The sequence below is a fragment of the Thermobia domestica genome, chromosome 3, assembly GCF_964235325.1.
Source record: "Thermobia domestica chromosome 3, izTheDome1.hap1.1, whole genome shotgun sequence".
Lineage (NCBI taxonomy): Eukaryota > Metazoa > Arthropoda > Insecta > Zygentoma > Lepismatidae > Thermobia > Thermobia domestica.
In genome coordinates this window covers 81579524-81599032 of record NC_137456.1, presented here as the reverse complement: position 1 = coordinate 81599032, position 19509 = coordinate 81579524, and the positions used below count along the sequence as shown (strand labels likewise).

The window sequence follows — 19509 nt, the reverse complement described above, 5'->3', positions numbered from 1 at the left end:
TAAAAAAAAACATGTATTCGTTTATTTCATGTGTAGTATCTTCCTGCGAAATTTTATCAAAATCGGAGTGTTACACTTGGAACGTGTTACATGTAAGATATTTATTAAGATGTAGAATGTTTGTAGAGGGAGTAATAATTTTAACGTATATTTTGCTGCCCATCTCACTTTAAAAGAAAATGAATAAACCTGGTAAACCTCAGAAGAGTACACATTTTCTATACCCATCAAACTAGAACCACTTTTAAGCTAAAACAATACTGAACACACAGAAAAGCTCACGATATTTTAAAAAGTCCAAAAATAAATATATAAAAGCGATGTTTTATTTTATTTAAGGAAGAAATCCATTGAATATAAACATATTCTGGCAGTTGCACATGAACTGAGATTTGCAATTCAATTTTTTTCAATTAGGGTTAATTAAAATTCAAGTGGCCTGTCATCTGCTGGACACTTAAATAAGAACGTTATTCTCTCTTAACGAGAAAAAAATCTCGTTTCTCTCTTTTTACGATTCGTTCATCTCGTTTTATATTTCTTGCACCTCCTCCATTTTATTTCCCTTCCATGTTCACGAGCAAATGTGGACATCGTGTAAGCCAGCTTTTTTCAACAAACCGAAATGTAAATTGAACATAACGAACAAGTGAAAAAAATAGAACATTATGGCCTTTCATACAACTACGTAGGAAACTAGGTATGAATGAATACTACAATAACGGAACTTCTGATCAATGCTAACTTAACTATACTCAGCAACAGAAATATAATGTTATTCAAGGACACACTAAAGTTAATTCGTTTTCCCAACTGGACAACAGCGTTGCCAAGTTTGTTGTCTTGCAAATCTAATTTTCTCGTCTGAATTGACATACGAGGGGCAGTCAAAATATTGCTGGAATTTCGTTGTAAATATCTATTCCACAATACAGGTACACTGTGTATTCACTTAATCGCTTACAAAATACGCTTCTTGAGAACACATACAGTTGTTACACCGCTCTTGCCATTGCTGGAAACAATGCTGAAACGGAACGTATATTCCGAAATTCAGCCGTCGCATTGTTTTGGATCTCTTCTACCGTGCCAAAACGGCTCGGAGAAACGAATCTTCCCGTCCTCTACTACCTCCCTACTTACAGAATTTAGCACCAGCGGATTTCGACACATCTTGTGAGGATTTCCCAAGATCAAAAAGAGTCTCAAAAGGTAACTGTATTGTCACCGTAAAAGACATCCAAAACAACGCGACGGCTGAACTTCGGAACATTCCAAAACAGGACTTTTAGCGATGTTTTCAACAATGGAGCAAGTGCGTGTGTGTTCTCAAGGAGCGGCAATTAAGTGCATCTGTACTTATTTTGTGGTAATAAGTAATTACAACGAAATTCCTGAAACTTTTGACTGCTCCTCGTATATATCGTAACATTCCTTTGAGTTTTTTTTTTTTTTTTATCCGTTTAAGATTTCAAATCTTGAAATATGTTCGACTTCTCAATAGTTCGACTTTGACTTCTAACGCCCTTTTCCAGCATCTAATAGTATACTAAGAGTTATGTCTTGAGCGTAAATAGAATACAAACAACTTGTACTTTTTCTAAGCATTGAACCCAGGTCTTCTAAAGGTGGCAACAAAATGAGTCAGATAAGAATCTGTTAAAATGATAGTAATGATAATATTCTGCATTAAAGAAACGAGGATTTTCTTCTCTTAGCTTGATGGATTACAGTGTCTTACCTTTAATCGATCTCAACTCGGATCCTAACAATTAGTTATCCTGAAACATTTCCTTACAGCGGATTATCACATGTTAAATTGTAAGTCTACGTCCCATATAGCCTCGGCGCTTGGAAGGGACGTTAAACTTCAACAACAAACAAATGAAAATCCTCTGAAACTTCGATTATACATTTTAATCCATGATCTCTTTCCTGTGGGCCTTGCCTGTAAATCATAAACCCCAAGCAATGAGGAGTAAGTCTCAAAATTCAAAGAGATCACACACGCTGTGCTTCATAAAAATTGGAGAAATTTTTACCAAATTATCATAGAATATGCCAAAGCCCTAGGTGCACTGAAATAATGCTTGTTGTAATCAGCGAAGTTAAGCAGTACCAGGTTGGGTCCGAGGAAAGGTGATGACTGTTTATACTCACGGGGTTATTATTGTTTTGCGGCGTGCATTCAACATCGTGAGAACAATTTAGAAGATACTTAAAAGGAAGAAGTAACAAAGTCCGGTCTCGAAAGCTAATATTAACGACAAAGGGATTCGATGAGCTGAACACTCACTGTCAGCAAACCAGAAACATCAAATGAGCTGGTAAATTCTTTAGTTTGGGCTTCCTTAGGACTCTTGCGGCTGGAGTTTAATCATGGAACATACTTTAGAATTCGAAGGTCCTTTCTCCATCAATTTTAATGTCTAAGGAATAAGTATGATTAGAAGGCTTCAAACAAAATATATGCCATATTACATCAGAATCGAGTAACTTTTACAAAATGTTATAGTAGAAATTTACGTATTTCCATACTCATCATAATATGTATATTTTTAACGATGGTAAATTTACAATCTTTTACTTCTTTCCTTGATCAGACCAACCTCACGCAATTAAGATGATTGGATATGGTCCTAAAATACGGACCAAATTGTTTCGTTGATTTTGATTTTAACGCCCCTTTCAGCAGCGAGGCTATACAAGGCGTCAACCCACAATTTAACATGGGATCCGAACCACAAGTGCTCCCGCCGGAAATCGAGCAAGGATGTACCACGCCAAAGCACTATGCTGACCGCTTAACCACGAAAGAGCTTCCAAATTCTTTCGAAATGGAATAATATTTACCAAAGTTATATAGAACATTTTCTGAATATCATGTATATAAATGGGAATTTGTAAAAATGGGATTGATTTTACTCCATTTTACCTTTCATTTTTGACGATTTCCAACCATGAACAGGGGTTGCATTTTGTTAAGATTGTAGAAAGACACATTAAAATTTAATTAAAATTGAATAATTTATACGGCAAGTTATCGTGGAACAAGCCAACAAATTCACAAACGTTACTTCAATTGAATCGTATAAGTTCGGTTACGTTTATTTCAATTAAAGAATAACCTCACAAGCTTGGATAACATTATTTCTTCTCTGGTTGTATATAATATTGCTATCTTATTCATGGTTCGACGGACAGTGATTGATTTTCTTGCTACTTTCCCTGCAAACAAAATTCCGCGGCAGCAGTAGCAGCAGCAGCAATGAAAGAAGAAACGCAGAAAAAGAATTCGAATTAAGAAGTCCACGGCTTTATAAAAGGAAAGGAAAGAGCTGAAAAATATTCGAGGAAACAGTGTAGGTTGGCGGAATAAAAGGAAAACGAAAAAACACCCACACCAAGAGGTATAATGTAAAGTTCAAATTCTCCGAGAAATTCTTAAATATGTATGCACAAATTGGGTCCTGACTTCTGTTATAAATTCAGCGCAGTAAGCAAATTTTTACAATGCTCAATCAAATGTAAATATAGAATGCATCTACTAATAGCTCTTTGAAGCATGGTGATTAATTCTACTAAAAACCATAAAACTGTTTTTAAGGCTTAATGGTTAGTTCTGCTAATCACTTCTATGTGTAACTAAATATTAGCATAACAGTAACAACGTTTCTCTAGCACGTAATATTTGTTTTATTTTCTGCTAGAGCTTACAAGAATGCTATTACGTATCAATACTTAGGTATAACCAAATAATTACCATAGATATCCTTTATCCTTTCAACCAATTATTGCTGAAAATCAGTTTTAAAATCGTTGAAGCTTGAGTCACTTATGGATGTCGTATTATGCTTTACTTCCCCAATCCTTAAACAAGATAGGAAGATGACGTAGTTTCACTAAAGTTCAAGGGGTTTTTACTCCCTATGTTTTCTTAAATTCTATTTTACAAACCAGTGTGAATCAGAGTTGGCGTGAATCAATGAAAACTTGACCCACGACCCACTGACCCACCACCCACCGTGATCCACGACCCACTGACCCACCACTCACCATGACCCACTGAGAGATTATCAATATTTTTCAGTGGAAAAAAGGATGAAATTTCAAAGTTCCAAATCAAGGTAAGTAGACCAACCTAAAGGATAAAAAAGTGTAAAATTTTCCATATAATTATGCGTACAATCCAAACTTAAAATTTCCGTGTAATTTAGCTTACAGTACAAATTTTATGCCTATTTTAGTCACAAGTTTTTTGGGTTGATTGCCCTGTGCTGTAAGCGCTCCATATGGTAAACATAAGCTTCAGCAATTATTATAGTAGAAAGCAATGGATATATGAAGCCAAGCACTGTATTTTTTGTTTCTGATTTTTTTCTTAAATAACATCGATCGTTTTCGATCATTTTTACAAACCAACTCACTACCAATTTTTCATATATAAAAAGAACCCCCCCCCCCCACATACACACATAAAGAAGAATTTTAAAAAATGCTAGTACACATTCTGTTTATTTTCAATAAAGAGTTAATACACAGAATTTCAGCTCTGTAAGTTTAACGGTTTGCGAGATACTCATTTTTTTTCTCAAAAATTCGGATCCTCACTAGCTCCTTAGGATATTATGCATTATAATGAAAGCAATATAACACCCAGTTTGGATTAAGGCCTAACTATATACCAAAAGTAATTTAATTTGACTTTGCAATTTGACCGTAATGATCAGGCACACATAGTTACATTCAATTTTTTATATAATAATTTATATGTTACAGTGATTCAAAAATGTATTTTTTCCAGTACTTAGCTCCTCTAAAAACTCACAGGTCTCGAAAGCCAAGTAGTAGTATAAGTCCTATTGCTATTATTACAATTAAAAATATCAATATCCAAAAGTGCCTGAAGTTCTTTTTTCACTTGGTTAGATATACTCACCTCAGGTAAGTAGACAGAAAAGTGGAAAAGGAAGGGAAATGAAGGTCTTGAAAGTAAAACGAAGACAAATTTACCAGTCTTCAGAAGATACTGTATACAATGCAGTGAGCAGAGAGGGTCGGTAGATCATACTGAGTCGGTGGGTCGCAGTGGGTCACGGCGGGTGGTGGGTCACAGTGGGTCACGGCGGGTGGTGGGTCACAGTGGGTCACGGCGGGTGGTGGGTCAAAGTGGGTCACGGTGGGTGGTGGGTCACAGTGGGTCACGGCGGGTGGTGGGTCACAGTGGGTCACATGCTGTTGACCCACGACCCACTCAGAAAACTTGACCCACTTGACCCACTGACCCACTGACCCACCGACCCACTGACCCACTCCATCTCTGGTGTGAATCCCTGAGACAGATTGAACAAAGGTAGAACGAACAATTATTCTTTCCGACCCCTCAATAGAAAGGATCTCTGTGCTCTCCGGTTAATAGACAGGTAGATACAAGTCTCATCTACCCATATTTACGCGTCTGTTTAGACCAGTGGTTAGAGAGCACGCTCCCTTGAAAGGACATGAAGAGCAAATGGCGCTATCTACAACAAAAATAAAATGTGAAATTATGAATAAATCACAACTTGTAATAAGCATTTTTACTTTAGCTTTAGCAAACTTCAAACCACATGTTTGATATTTGTCTTTCCTATTCGTATTGAAGATTTCTACTTTATTAAAAACTAAATATTTATGCAATTTTTTTTTTTTACAAAATTATTAAAAATGAGTAAAAATGCTATTTCAGTGTTTAAGATGGAGTTCAAAAACTTATCAAGTAAGGACAAAGGAAACACCTAAGTGTGATGGTTGATATTGCTTTCCCTTCACAAGTTTTTTTGATATTCAGTGCTAATTTCGACAAAGCACACCTGATATCATTTTCCACTTCCAAACGGTTGTGATACTTTGATTTTATTGTGGTTAACGTTGAAAATCCTGATTCACAGTGATAAGTTTTAGAGAACTGAACAATAACTTTTAAGGTTTATTTTGCTACTCTTGGGTAAGCAGGCAGGAAACAAACCCAAAATTCTTCTAAAGAAGTTGAATGAAACAGTTCTTTGGCACGTGATTCTCACTTCAATTCAATATTATGTGGAAGTAAATCGACATCAATGGTGAAGGGTGTTCTTCCTAAATGGCACTGCTAGCTTTCTCCACACAAATCAGGAAAATATAGTTTGAATTCATCATAGACTTGAGTCTATGTGTGAGTTGACATATTGTCTCTACACATGGTTATATCACACTCTTTACTCTCAAGAAGTTCATTCAACTGTGAAAAAGTTGAGCGTAGAAGCATTCAGACGACGTTTCCGTAATAGGATCTTTTCCATGAAAGCTCTTATCGTGTCATAAGAAGTTAGTATGTTCGTATTTCTAGCTTGTTCTTTGAGATCGAGATTATTTAATATTTCAATGAAGTCAACAAGATGTGAAAGATAAAATACATATAATATTTCATTACTAAAAGATGTTCCAATAGGCGTGGGAAATATGTAGCTAAAAGTGTGTTTCTTGTTAAGGTGTTCATAAAGAATTATAATAAGTTTTCAGTGCTTTTGCATTTTGTTTTTTACGAATGTGTAGGAAGTTGATCCTTACGGCAGAAAGGTTATTTTACAAAAACTTAAGTGATTTCAATTCCTATATTTGCTACAGTTTTTGCCTTTCCTTTTAGGTATGTGAGTCTTTCACATTTGCAGAAAACTCACGTGCATTTTCGGAGTTTTAAAGCACTAACCTTTGACATTTTCATGAAAGAAGCTGAAATCTTATAACGACGTTATAATGTGTTAGAATGTTAATAAAAAAAGATGTGTGTACAGAAATTAATCCTTCATGATTTTGAAATACTGCAATTTGAATGTACATGCTTCCCTCACATGTTTGGTATGTTTTATTTTTTTTAATTTGTATTTTAATTTTTTACACTGTTAATATCTGCTTATTTTCCGCCTTATGAAGGTTTTCTTTTTTAGTATTATTATTATAGTTATTGTATTTTAAATTACATTGTAACTAAATCTGCTTGTTAAATTTATCCCCAATACTAGAAACCTTTCTTTTTACAACAGTGATAATTAAATTTACAAACGTTTAACGATATTATGTGACATATTTTACTAAATTGTCTGTTCAAAAAGGTGGGTTTGCAAGTGGTCTCCCTATAAAAGGATTTTCTATCTTCCTTCCATAAAACTTACTTAAACGTAGAAAGTGAAATCAAAAATTAGATTTTCCTCCTCCTACGAAAATATGTCGTTAAGTTCATAGTTAGAAATCTGCAGTCATTAGGCTATTTAAAGCAGAAAGAAAATCGAACATTATCTATTAATTCTAATTGTGATAGACAATATCTATCAGAATTTAACTGAATTTAACCAGAATAATTATACAAAAGGACCAAATTAGTTCTTGAGAGAGGTTATTATATTTTCTTTCCATCTGGTGTGATTAAATTCATGCATTTTTAGATGTGTCACTTCGCTCCATTGACTTCTATGGAAAAAATGGTCTTCTGGTGGTCATTCCTCGGAAGCACATACTACTCGAGATTCTGTTTCTAAAACTGCTTACCAATAGTAATAGCAATAGTTTAATTTTCATTTGTTATTGATTGTTTTGAAGAAACAATAGTTTGTTTCGAAAAACGTACTCAGATATTTACAAACTAAAATTGGGGTGCAACTAACTTCACTCTGGTTTCTCGAATTTTAATTTCGATTCAATATCCAAGCCAGTTGTTTGTTTTTCGTTGTTTCAGTGGAGTGTTAAGAATGGAGATTTCATTCTGTGGCCTCAATTGTGATTGGACGTCGCCATTGGCCAATCAAACTCTGCCCCTTTCCTGCGAGCACCTATATAATAAAGGGTTCTGTAAGGAAGAAGACTTCACTGAAGTAAAATAGAGAAGAGCCAGGAGTGGATCTGAATCTATGGAGAACCGGCCCTTATCAAGCCCAGACTAGAAAGATGACCGAAGTAAAGGCACTGGCAGCAAGCAGAAGAAGACATTCCTACCATTTATTTGTGCAATTAAAGCATCACCATTGGGTAAAAAATTAGAGCCAATCATAACTGTCTTACGAAACCAGTACATTGTGTTCTCTGACATTATAAGAATACAAATAGCTTCAGGTCCCCTTCCATTTCTACGGCTGTTTACTACCAAACCCAACCAGGTAAATTACCTTATAACACATGGAGTACATATTAACGATCTGCACCATAGTGTAGAAGCGTCTAAAGGGCAAGCAAGGCTGGACTCATGTTGGAATTGCTACCAATATGAGCACCGGAGGCAGCTATACACCAAACAGAGAATTTGTTTCTGTTGTGCGGTAGCCAAAAATAGAGGGCTTGGGCGGGCCGACACTGTTATTTCTTTGGGCCGGGCTGGGCTTGGGCTGGCCGACACTGATTTCTCTTGAGGTCGGGCCGGGCTGGGGCCGATCAATTGTAATTCTTTAATAATTATTGACTTTCGTTAAACGATAATTGGAATAAAGCCAAACGTTGAAGAAGTGTGTCCGTGAAAATGTTACAAAGAATGCAATAGCTATTTACATTTTCTGTTGCTTAGCGGCTCCACTTCTACTATAGAGGATTGCAGGCATTATGCGGTAAATTGAGCTCTGACCTTGACCTTCACTGAACTCAAAATATAAAAAGAAGGGGTGGGAATGTTTTGCCTGTCGCTAAACAATATTGCCATCTTCACTTTATGCTAAAAATCAATAAGGTTAGATTTTTGTTACAGGGAATGGAGTTATTGTTCTCTCGATGACAGGCAAAGTTCTAGGAGGCAATGGTACCATTCGGGAGGCAAGCGTCAGGTTGTGAACCAAAGTTTAGAAAATGTTTCTGAGGGTTCGGTCAAATTTAGTACTAAATTTTGAGAAAGATTGGGGCTCGAGCTAATTTTTTTTAAAAATTTATCGGGTCGGGGTCGGGCCGAAAACTTTTAAAATTTATCGGGCCCGGGCCGGGCTTGGGCCAAGAATTTTGAAAAACTTATCGGGCCGGGCCGGGCTCGGGCCGAAAAATTCGGCCCGTGCTGGTCTCTAGCCCACAACCAACCGTGCAGCAAACCCGTCAGCAAGGACTTGTGAGCAACCTGTGCATGGAGGGACATCGTGGCGAGGTCGTTTTAGGCAGTTTCTGCTTTCAGTTCTGTGTCCCTTCATGCACAGGTTGCTCACAAGTCCTTGCTGACGGGTTTGCTGCACGGCTGGTTGTGGGCTATCGCACAATGGAAACAAACTCTCTGTTTGATGACCGATAAAGGGAGTTTCCCTAGACTCCATGTGTTTCCAGGCTTTTTCTTCCTACTACACAAGCCAATGGTGAAGTGAAAAATTCTTCATGCGCTTTCCTATCTTCTTTGTTACTCTTCTTTTCTTCTTTTTAATACACACTGTCCGGTAAATGGCTTAGGATAAAAACCGCGACGCGAGACAACATGCGACATGCTGCTTCAGATCTCTAACTGCATGTAGGAGATGCACGTAGATATAGATTGGTGCATCACTCGAAGGGGTGAGCTTTCTTGCTATGGAGCCCTCTTTACCTCTAATTTATTTCCGTATTTGGTCTCTCATACTTTACACTGTAGACAAGAACGATGTTGTTAGTTCTCGAAACGTTGTACGACGGGGAATTCAACTGGTAGAGTGGCCGAGAACAACTATATTCATCAATATTTAGATTTGCAAAATTATTTGTTTCAATTTTCTCGAAAACTACACACGAGCTCCCACAGTGACACATATCACCATGTTCTACTCTGTGACATATACCGAGTTATATATGTAAGATTTTTGGACTCTCCCTCCCCCAATAAATCCTAACAATATAGAATTTTACTGTTTCAAATAAAACTATGTTCTTATACTGAATTTTAATCTAATGGGTTTAAGATGCTATTGCCTGGTTTAATTAGGGAAATATGGTAAGTTTGTATCGTATAAAAATAAATACGATTTGAAAGAAGAAATACGCCCTCAAAATTCTTACATTGGAGGGCAATCTGTCCCTCCTCTAGTGTCTTTCCCTAGGAAGATTCGATTTACATATTATATAATTCAGTATAATTATTCTATTACTAGAATATCTTTTGGAAAAGTAAGAAATGAAGACGGAACAATAAGTCACTCCGAAATACTAAAGTATTTTAAAAAATAGACTATACATAAGAACATAAATGTGCTAACTTACCTGCAATTATAGTCTCTTCCTCGCTGATCGCTCATCGTGAAGATCGGATCGATCGAAAACTTCTTGCCGTCAACTCGCTGTATGTTCCTGATTTCTGTGTTAAACAGCACTTTCAGCCCAAGGCGACGCTGGTAGTCGTTCAGGTAGCGTACCATATCATCCGCCTACAATGAAATAGAATTTAATATTAATTAGTACTAAAACAACTTTCTAGAAATACAATCAAGAAAGTGTATTGATGATCATAGGACACATAATTGTTCAGCACATCAGATTGCAACTCCATTTTGACTTTCTAGATGATGATTTTTAAGAAATTTGATTTGCTAAAAACTTCTTTATATATATTTACTCTGTCCAATCCCAAGAACTATTTGATTGATCGCCATCAATTTTGGGCAAGATGTAGAGAGTTAAGTAAGGAACCGAGCTTGTCGATGGACGTGATCCATTCAATTCAGTTGATCCCAAGCAAGAAGTGAACAATCAAAAATCAGTTCCCTGTGTATTTATATAGGAGTATATATATATATATATATATATATATATATATATATATATATATATATATATATATATATAAAAACCTTGATTGATATACTGCCCGCAGTGCTGTTAAAGTTATCGGGTTTGTATAATGCTCAGGATGCAAAATACTAATCTGTCCATGGAAAACAATGCAAAAACGAAACTAAATGACTCTCTGCTCGGCAAATCTAAATAAAGACTTAAATATTTTCTATTTTCAAACAGTTATTCGCCTATTAAAATATAAATAAATAATATACTTTTCAAATAGTATACTTGATTTATTTTGACATAAAATTAGTGTTGCGCAGAGTGGTAGTTTTAGAAGGTAAAAACTGTGGGAGACAGCTACAAACCAAACTATGATAGGTATGTTATGAGTTTACTATAAACCTTGAAAACTATATAAATAAAAGCTTAAATTATTTTTTTCGACCAAAAAAACGAGTGGCCTAGGTCTCCTGGCCCGGGGCTAAATCCACCACTGATTGCTCATGAGACGAGATAAGAAGAGATGATGCTCTATGAGCATTTCTGTCTATAGACGCTGAATCGTGCCAAAATTCACACTTCACGCTGCTGATTAGCCTATTAAAGTTGTTAGCTACGGAGAAGTGGATAACAGTGCGACCTCATACAGGTCAGGATTGTTAAATTAGTTTATTTCAAATGAAGTTTAGTTTATTTCGATTCCTGAGCAGCGGCGGAAAATACAAAATTGCTTATGTCTCGAAATTGGGTTTTATTATTATTATTATTATTTGTAGTATACTATCAAGGGAATTTTCTCACGTGTGAAAACAGCTCGTTACGATCACTGGATCAGTTTCCACAGACCACGGTTATTTTTAAAACTAGAAATACTATTCACTACCCAAAGCAACGTTCATTTAAAATAATAACTGTGTGACAGTTTCGCCAACTAACTGAACATATTTGCTTCATCATTGATAGTATCTGAACTACTGAGAACCACACTTATTTGATGAAGCCAATATGTCCAGTTAGTTGGCAAAACTGTCACACAGTTATTATTTTAAATGAACGTTGCTTTGCTAAGCAATTTGCATTTTAGTGTAAGTTATTCAATATAGCAAAGCTAGTATGAACCAGTTAGTTATTGGATTGACTCCGGTGCTGACAAGAAGAATTGACAGATCGGTCATCATTCTTTATGGAAGTGTGTATTATTCATGGCAGGAGCCATTCTTGTAATCAGTAAGATTTTTCGAGGCCAATGAAGAGATCAAAGGTGGCTGGAGGCAGAAATTAGATTAGTCATTTAGAAGGAATGGAGAGTCAATTGCTTCCCAAGAAGTTTAGATTCCAAAATGCGTTAAATAATATGTTCAATATTCAAATAAACTTGGAGAAACGAAAATGTAAACAGTAAAAGTATTTATTTTTCTTATTATTCATTGATAGAAATTAATAGTTTAAACTTACAAAAATTCTCACCTGTTTTAAATGTAGCAACGAAATTCGTCTTAGTGAAAATATCGGTTTCTAAAACACATGAGAACGAGAAAATATATTTCTTATTTCATTAAAGAAGGTAATAATAATAATAATAATAATAATAATAATAATAATAATAATAATAATAATAATAATAATAATAATAATAATAATAAATTCTTGGTTCTAAAATCCAATTTGCTGATCTGGTCCCTTCAAAGAATTATTTTCAAATGACAAGTCGCCAAAAACATATTTTTTTTGTCACTCTTTCATCACCAAGCATTTCCCATCATCACTGTCAAGTTTTAAAACGTGCCTTGGAGATAACTTCTTGAATAGTGATCACTTTATGTGTTCACCATAAAAGAAAACACCTTTTTAAAAAAATATGTACTATCTTTGCTAGCTCCAGATTATCATACTGGAAAAACGCAAAGTTTTACAATCACAAAGATGTTAATAACAGGTATGAACGCCTACTTGGTAGGCAGTATAGCTATACTAGGCATATAAATGTTTCTCTATTCAAGGTTCGAAAGGACTCAGGACAAACTAATGTTAATTTTTTGTTTGTTTGTTTTGCTTAAGTTAGGCGTTTATTTTTTACGGCTGAGACTATACGAGTCGTGAGCCTACAGTTCAAGATCGAATCCGAACCACCATAATGCATTCAATGCTCTCTCAGCGGGAATGGAATCTTGAACCACGTGATAGATACCAAATTAGCAGGGAGAGCTTTCGATTTATTTAATAATAGTGCGAAAACATATATTCATCGATTGAACTAAGTGAAGATGGGTTGCCAACCAATGAAAATCTGAAATTGATAAAAGTGAATAATATTGGGAATTGTGCTCGATACAATAGTTGGGCATTTAATCAATTAATTTTACGGAAATTAAGTAGGAATTTGTAGGAATCTTTGTTTTACGTCCCACGATTATGCCCTCTAGTCTAAAGGAGACGGTGATGATGAGAAATGAATAAAATGGTGGAATGAAGAAATTGGAAGGAAACGGGGGAACCCCGAGAAAACCCACACACATGGTGTTTGTCCCCCGCAAAGCTCGTTTGGCGCGAGCTGATAGCGCGAGCTGGTATTGAACCAAGGACCTCATGCACCAGAGGTGAACGCTCTACCACTGAGCCATCGCGGTCCCCGTAATTTTTAGTAGTTCTAGACTTTGATTCATTTAAACAATATTCATAATTGCTTTTCAATAACTAATAAAATCATGGGGATATTATGTACTCCACTCCAATAATTCTTTGAATTGTGTTATGGCAATTCATTAGACATCACAATTCCTAACGACTTCTATTAGACCTTTACAGATACGAGGTTCAGGATTAAGTCTATATGTGACCTAACCTGATTTTGTTCTTTGTTTTTAATTTGAAAATTCTACTAGCACACCTTTCAAAAGAAATGTATCAGTTATGAAAAGAATAAAGACCTATCTGAGAAACAATTAAGAGAGATTTAACAGAATGCAGTAATATACAGGGTGTTTCAAAATAACACCGACAACGTTTGGGAGGTGATTCTTGACATCAAAATAAGGCGAAAAGTATAGACCAACCTGGGTGCACAAATCCTTCCTTTCGGAGTTATAGGCTGCCGAAAACATGAAAAAATGAACTTTAAAGGTCCATAGCTTCAAAACTATAGGACCTACCGTAGTCGGGTCAAGACTTCATTTAAGAACTAATAGATGCACCATCCAAAAATAAATCTTTCAGAATCCTAAGGTACTTAAGCAACAATTTCTATAGAGACAGTTTGGATACGTTTATATAATTTGAAGTACTCATCAACTACCTCTATAAAAATTGTTGCGGAAGTATCGCAGGTTTCTGAAATATGGATATTTGGATAGAGCACATACTAATTCTTAAATAAAGTCTTAGGTCTCATAGTATTAGAGCTATGGACCTTTAAAGTTCGTTTTTTTCATGTTTTTGGCAGCCTGTAACTCCGAAAGGAAGCATTTGTGCACCCAGGTTGGTCTATACTTTTAGTCTTATTTTGGTGTCAGGAATCACCTCCCAAACGTTGTCGGTGTTGTTTTGAAACATCCTGTATATTGAGAAGATCTCGAAAGCCATCAGTGAGAGTGTAGGATTCCACGAAGGAGGAATAGAAAATTTGCAGCAAAACATCGATGCACCAAAGCTTACTTATAAACCCTAGAATCAGTGATTCCGCCACACGCACACCCAATCATGTCTTCTAAATTTGAGGGAACAATCTTCAAGTGATACACTGTAACTATTGAACCTAATAATGAATTTGAGAATTGGGAACCTTCCCTAGGTATTAATTACATCTATCTTCCCAATGACGGAAAACTCACCTACCTGGGTAGGATTCCGGACGTAAAGTGAATAGAAAGAAATATCCGCGTAAGCTAATTGATTGTATGTTTAATTGGTCGTTAAGAAGTGTTTCGCTAATAGTGTAATTTCGTAGAAACTTCACTGTATTTTTTGACATGCAATATCCTACTATGTGAAGTTATATAGATGCAAAAAGAATACGAATTGTGCTAACATTTTAGGAAATGTCACGCTTCGCCACTGCTGAACGTGCTGGAGGAGGATGAGGACGCAGAGCCTGTTTAGTAGGTCGGAGATTGTCACATTCCCGTTAATAAACACCAGGGTGTAGTTGGACGATCTAGAAAATTGAACGAAGCAGCGACTCGTGTTAGAAAAAAAAAGTTACCGAAGTTTTAATTGGAAAGAAACTGACGTTATTATACTGCATGAGGAAAACACTTCTTTCTTTTTTTTTTAAAAAAAAAAAAAGTAGCAATATAATGACAAGTATGATGATGATGTTGATAATAGTAATATAACAAGCATACAAGATCAATTATCTTGTTTTATCTCCTCCTCAAGAGCCCTTTAGATACCATATTACATACTGACTTGGACCAATGTATATTATGATATTCAAAAGGGAAACCGTTCCAAAAGCTTGTCTTGTAAACAAATTTTGAGATAATTGATCAAACCCTAATCTTAAATTACTAAGCGTATTACACAAACATCTAATATTGCAAACAACCAGCGTATAATTACTGCCTTTTCATTCATGTCCTGAAACAGACTCAAGGTATACAAGAGCATGTCATTATCGTCTGTAAGGCAATAATAGCTCATATCTTGTTTATTTCATCATGTTCTGAACTTTTACTTTGAAGGTAGCGAATTTCCACCGAAAACTAGGCAAAATAAGGATGTTATTATCCCCTGTGTAATACATGTTTACAAAACTTTTAATGATGTAGTCAGTTTTTAATAAGTGGCGCTGTTCTTCTCTATCGTTTCATATATTGCTATATAGTATTTTTTTTAAATCTAAAAGTTTGGATCAGTGAAGTCCTTTTCAACCCAAGGGAATATGAGAGGAAGCACAGGAAGATCTGAACCCAGTGCCCTAACTTGGAAATTTTCCTGGAGGTCCCTTTAGAAAACTACGAAGTTGAGCCCTTTAGGCAAATATAAAACATGAAACGTTTTCCACCCTCCTAGAATTTAAAACCTTAGTAAACACTTTTAGAGGTCCCTGTTGGCAGGGGTGGCTTTCGGATTTTATCTTCGGGTAGGCCCACTTCCTTGCTTATGGATACATATACACAATTAATTGATTAATGACAGTAGGAAATAGCATTTACAGTAATGGTTGAAGCTCTTTGTTAAATAATTATCTACCATTAATATAAATAGGGAAAAATACATTTACTCTTTACTGTATCTTTTAGCGTTTATATATTTTTCAAATTTTTTCCTGCTAAAGCTGCTACTGTCTGTTGGCGTTTTATCGAAGTAGGGGCCAGATTACATAAGTGATTCATCTTAGAAAAATATATATTTTTCAGATGATGACGTTTCAGCATAGTAGGTCCGTTCCGCGCTTTATTAATTAAATTGAGGGAACAATATTTGACAGGACTTAAAGCCTTAAGATATCTATATTATTTCTAAGGGTCTTAATAGTAGACGCTTTACTAGAATGGGCCTAGATCACATTTACGTTTTATTTAACAGGCTTTTTAATGTGGTGAACCTGCTTCATGCTCCAAATATACACTTTATCATATTCTATGGCGTAAGAAAGTTTTAGTGAGCCCTCTTCGAACGGCGGAGAATTTGAAAAAGAAGGTAGTTGCCCCCCCACAAGTTACAGAACTGTCCGATACATTACCTAAATTTGCCACATGACTGCAAAGAGGCACATATTTAGACTTTACTGATATGCAAAAAAAAAAAAAAAAAAAAAAAACATAATTAAGAGAATAATATTCATAAGAGTAAAGTGCTTACACATGACTTCTTGCATGCGTTCTGTGCATGTGGTTCCGGGAACGATCTCCTGTTGGAGGCACTTGCATAATATAAAATTCCGAGTAGTGGAGGAGCTATGATGACTCAATAATAGATCACTTACTTCTTATGAGTGGAGTCCCCTAGCTCGATCCCCGGCCAAGTAAGTTTGTGGTAAACAACATCGTGTTTGTGGGCTTACATGGGGTGCTCCCGTTTTCCTTCAACATTACCATTCCACCGATTCTTTCGTCAACATTCACGTAATCGTCCGTCTCCGTTAGCCTGAAGGGAATAATCGTGGGACGTTAAATTGAAATATTCCATTTCGTGCTTTTTCCTAGTAGTGGATAGAGTCACAACTTGAACAGTAGGTATGTCCCGTCTCAATTATCTTCAGAATTGAAAAGAGGATCTAATGAACAAAATGGATTGTCTCTTATCGATGTATGAATAAATGTACTCTAAAATACTAATAGTGTGTAAATAATGTTTTTTTTTTCCTTGCTCACATAAAATGTTTTGTCATATTAATTCCTGTCGTCCTTGATCTAACCGGAAATTCATATCTCTCTTACCCATCTAATTCTTATACATCACTAGTTAAAGAAAACGCACAATCCATTCTTTTCATCTAATTTCTACACATCTATAGAGAACATAATCCAGTCTAACTCATATACTCACTAGCAATAGAGAATGCGTAAGTCATCCTACCCACCTATATTCTATGCATCACTAGCAGTAGAGGACAAATAATCCAGCCTATCCATCTAATTCCTGCACATCTCTAGCTACAGAGAACGCATAATCCAGCCCACCCATCTTACCCATCTAATTCTTGTACACCCATTCAGGTATAGAGAAAGCATATCTTTCTACGGCTCATCCTTTATGGCAGTGTCCTCCAACTCGTGTGTCATGACACACTGATGTATCGTTAAGCACTATAGGGCGTGTCACGAAATTTTAGAATTTAAAAGTCATTAAGCATTTAGGGGAAGTGGGGGCATAATGACCCCACGGGGCAAGATGGTCACTCCGGTATATAGTGGTGTTCCTCTGGTGACAGAGAATTGGTATTACTGCACAAGCCGTAGTTAGTGTGGCACGAACTGTTTAGAAAGAGATACGTCGCTACCTTCAATAGCATGTGAAATAAGCGAAGAAAACCATTTTCATGGTACGTCGATATAAGGTATATAGTGAATATTCTGGCTGTTGCTGAAAAAAGTGAATTAGTTGAATAAAACATGGTACACACATAGAAAGGTTTGGCCATCAAACAATCATGCATGATTTCGTTGTGGAAGATGGTAGATAGGAGATAAAGGGTTTTTGAAAGTTACATCAGGATTGGGGCAAAAATGGCCCCCTTAAAATTGTACAGAGGACTAAAATATCTCGTGTTGAATTGAGCAGGGAATAGTATAAAGTCAATGCTTTCTGTGATCGAGCGTGTATCCTTGTTTTATCATCTGTTAGAATGTTAGAGACCTAGTCTCGAAATTTTTTGATAGCCTCTCTATTCCACTTAGTATTTTCTTTTTTTATTTTATTTTAGTTTTATTTCAGCATTATTTTCGTTTTTATAATTTTCCGCTGATTGTTTTATAGCTGTAATTTTGGTTAATCTGTGTATGTTTCAAGTATGGGTCCATTTTACCCAGGGGGTTGGGGTAAAACGGTCATTCACAATAGGTCCATTTATTTGCACATACAACTTGTTTGGTAAAACTTTCACGCCTTCCACCTATTTACATATGTAGAAGAAAGAATAAAGAATATTACACTGCAAAATCATCGACTTTCCATTTATAGCAACGTTCCTATTTCAATTTCAAACTTAAGGTGTCCATTATGCCCCCATCTCCCCTAATAATTAGTTAAAACCAATTTTTGAGACAATCTGTACCAGTCAAAGCTTTCAGCGGCAACAAAAAAATGCTCAGCAGTATATCGGGTCACTAATTTAGAGAAACTTATACGGTTACACTACAATAATTTATATTAATAATAAAAAATACACAAGTGTGTCACGATGTCGTCGACATTCGTTCAGTAAAGTATATCATTGGCTAAAAAAGATTGTGAACCATTTCTTTAGGGAATTAACGTGTCTATTTTATTTCATAATCTCTTAAAACCCAAGCAAAATCTCCAGTTTGTGTATAATATGCTCGTTTAAGTATCAATCTTTATCATAAGATACAAAACTGATTAGAATGTCGCTCTGCAGATAACACGTACTATAAGTGACTGTTCAGGAGATAAGTGAGGGACCAATCAGATTGTTCTTGCGTGTTGTGCTAGGGAAATGTTTATCTTTGACGTACGTAATATCAACGCTTGATTAAACAAGTGCACTGTGCGTTTCTGCGGGTATGTGGTGGATCACATCAGAACGTGAGTCAGCTGTTTTGATGGTAAAACGGATCCGACTACTGTGCAGTTTGCCGAAGACACCACTTATCTCGGGCTTAGACCATCCATTGATCAAACTAATCGCATCTTTCAACGTGTCCTTTAGTCTATATCTTGGCCAGAAGAACGAAACTTTCGGAAAACATTTGAAATGTACAAAATGTTCTGATTTCAAAATACTTGTCTCGATGCAAGTTCCAGTTCACTGAAGTTACAAAAACTCTCACAAAATAACTCCTAAATAAGATTTGTTTTAATGTTTTTTCGCAGTTTCGAAACTACGAAAAATCGACTTTCGCATAAGATATTCATATTGAACTAAGGAGGAATTTAGTCAGTTGCTATATATGGTGTATTGGACTGTATAGTTGAGAGACTTGGACACTACGGAACGTAGAGAAGAAATATTTAGAGATCTTTGAAATGTGGTGTACGAGGAACACGGAGAAGATAAAATAGAGAGAGAGAGAGAGAGAATAGAGACAACCGAAGATTTTTAAAATGGGTAGGAGAGTAGAAGACATTTTAAACCAGCATCCTTCGCAGGAAGACCAATTGGAT

At 35.8% G+C, this 19509-nt stretch overlaps 1 protein-coding gene across 1 annotated transcript in view; it reads right to left on the bottom strand.

Moving 5' to 3' along the window:
* The window catches only part of LOC145680556 (FAD-dependent oxidoreductase domain-containing protein 2-like), a 605718-nt gene that overhangs the window by 303572 nt on the left and 282637 nt on the right, over positions 1–19509 (bottom strand). The window contains exon 4 of the mRNA XM_081751188.1: positions 10204–10367. Coding sequence (XP_081607314.1) covers positions 10204–10367 — 164 coding nt within the window. The remainder of the gene's footprint in view (positions 1–10203; positions 10368–19509) is intronic.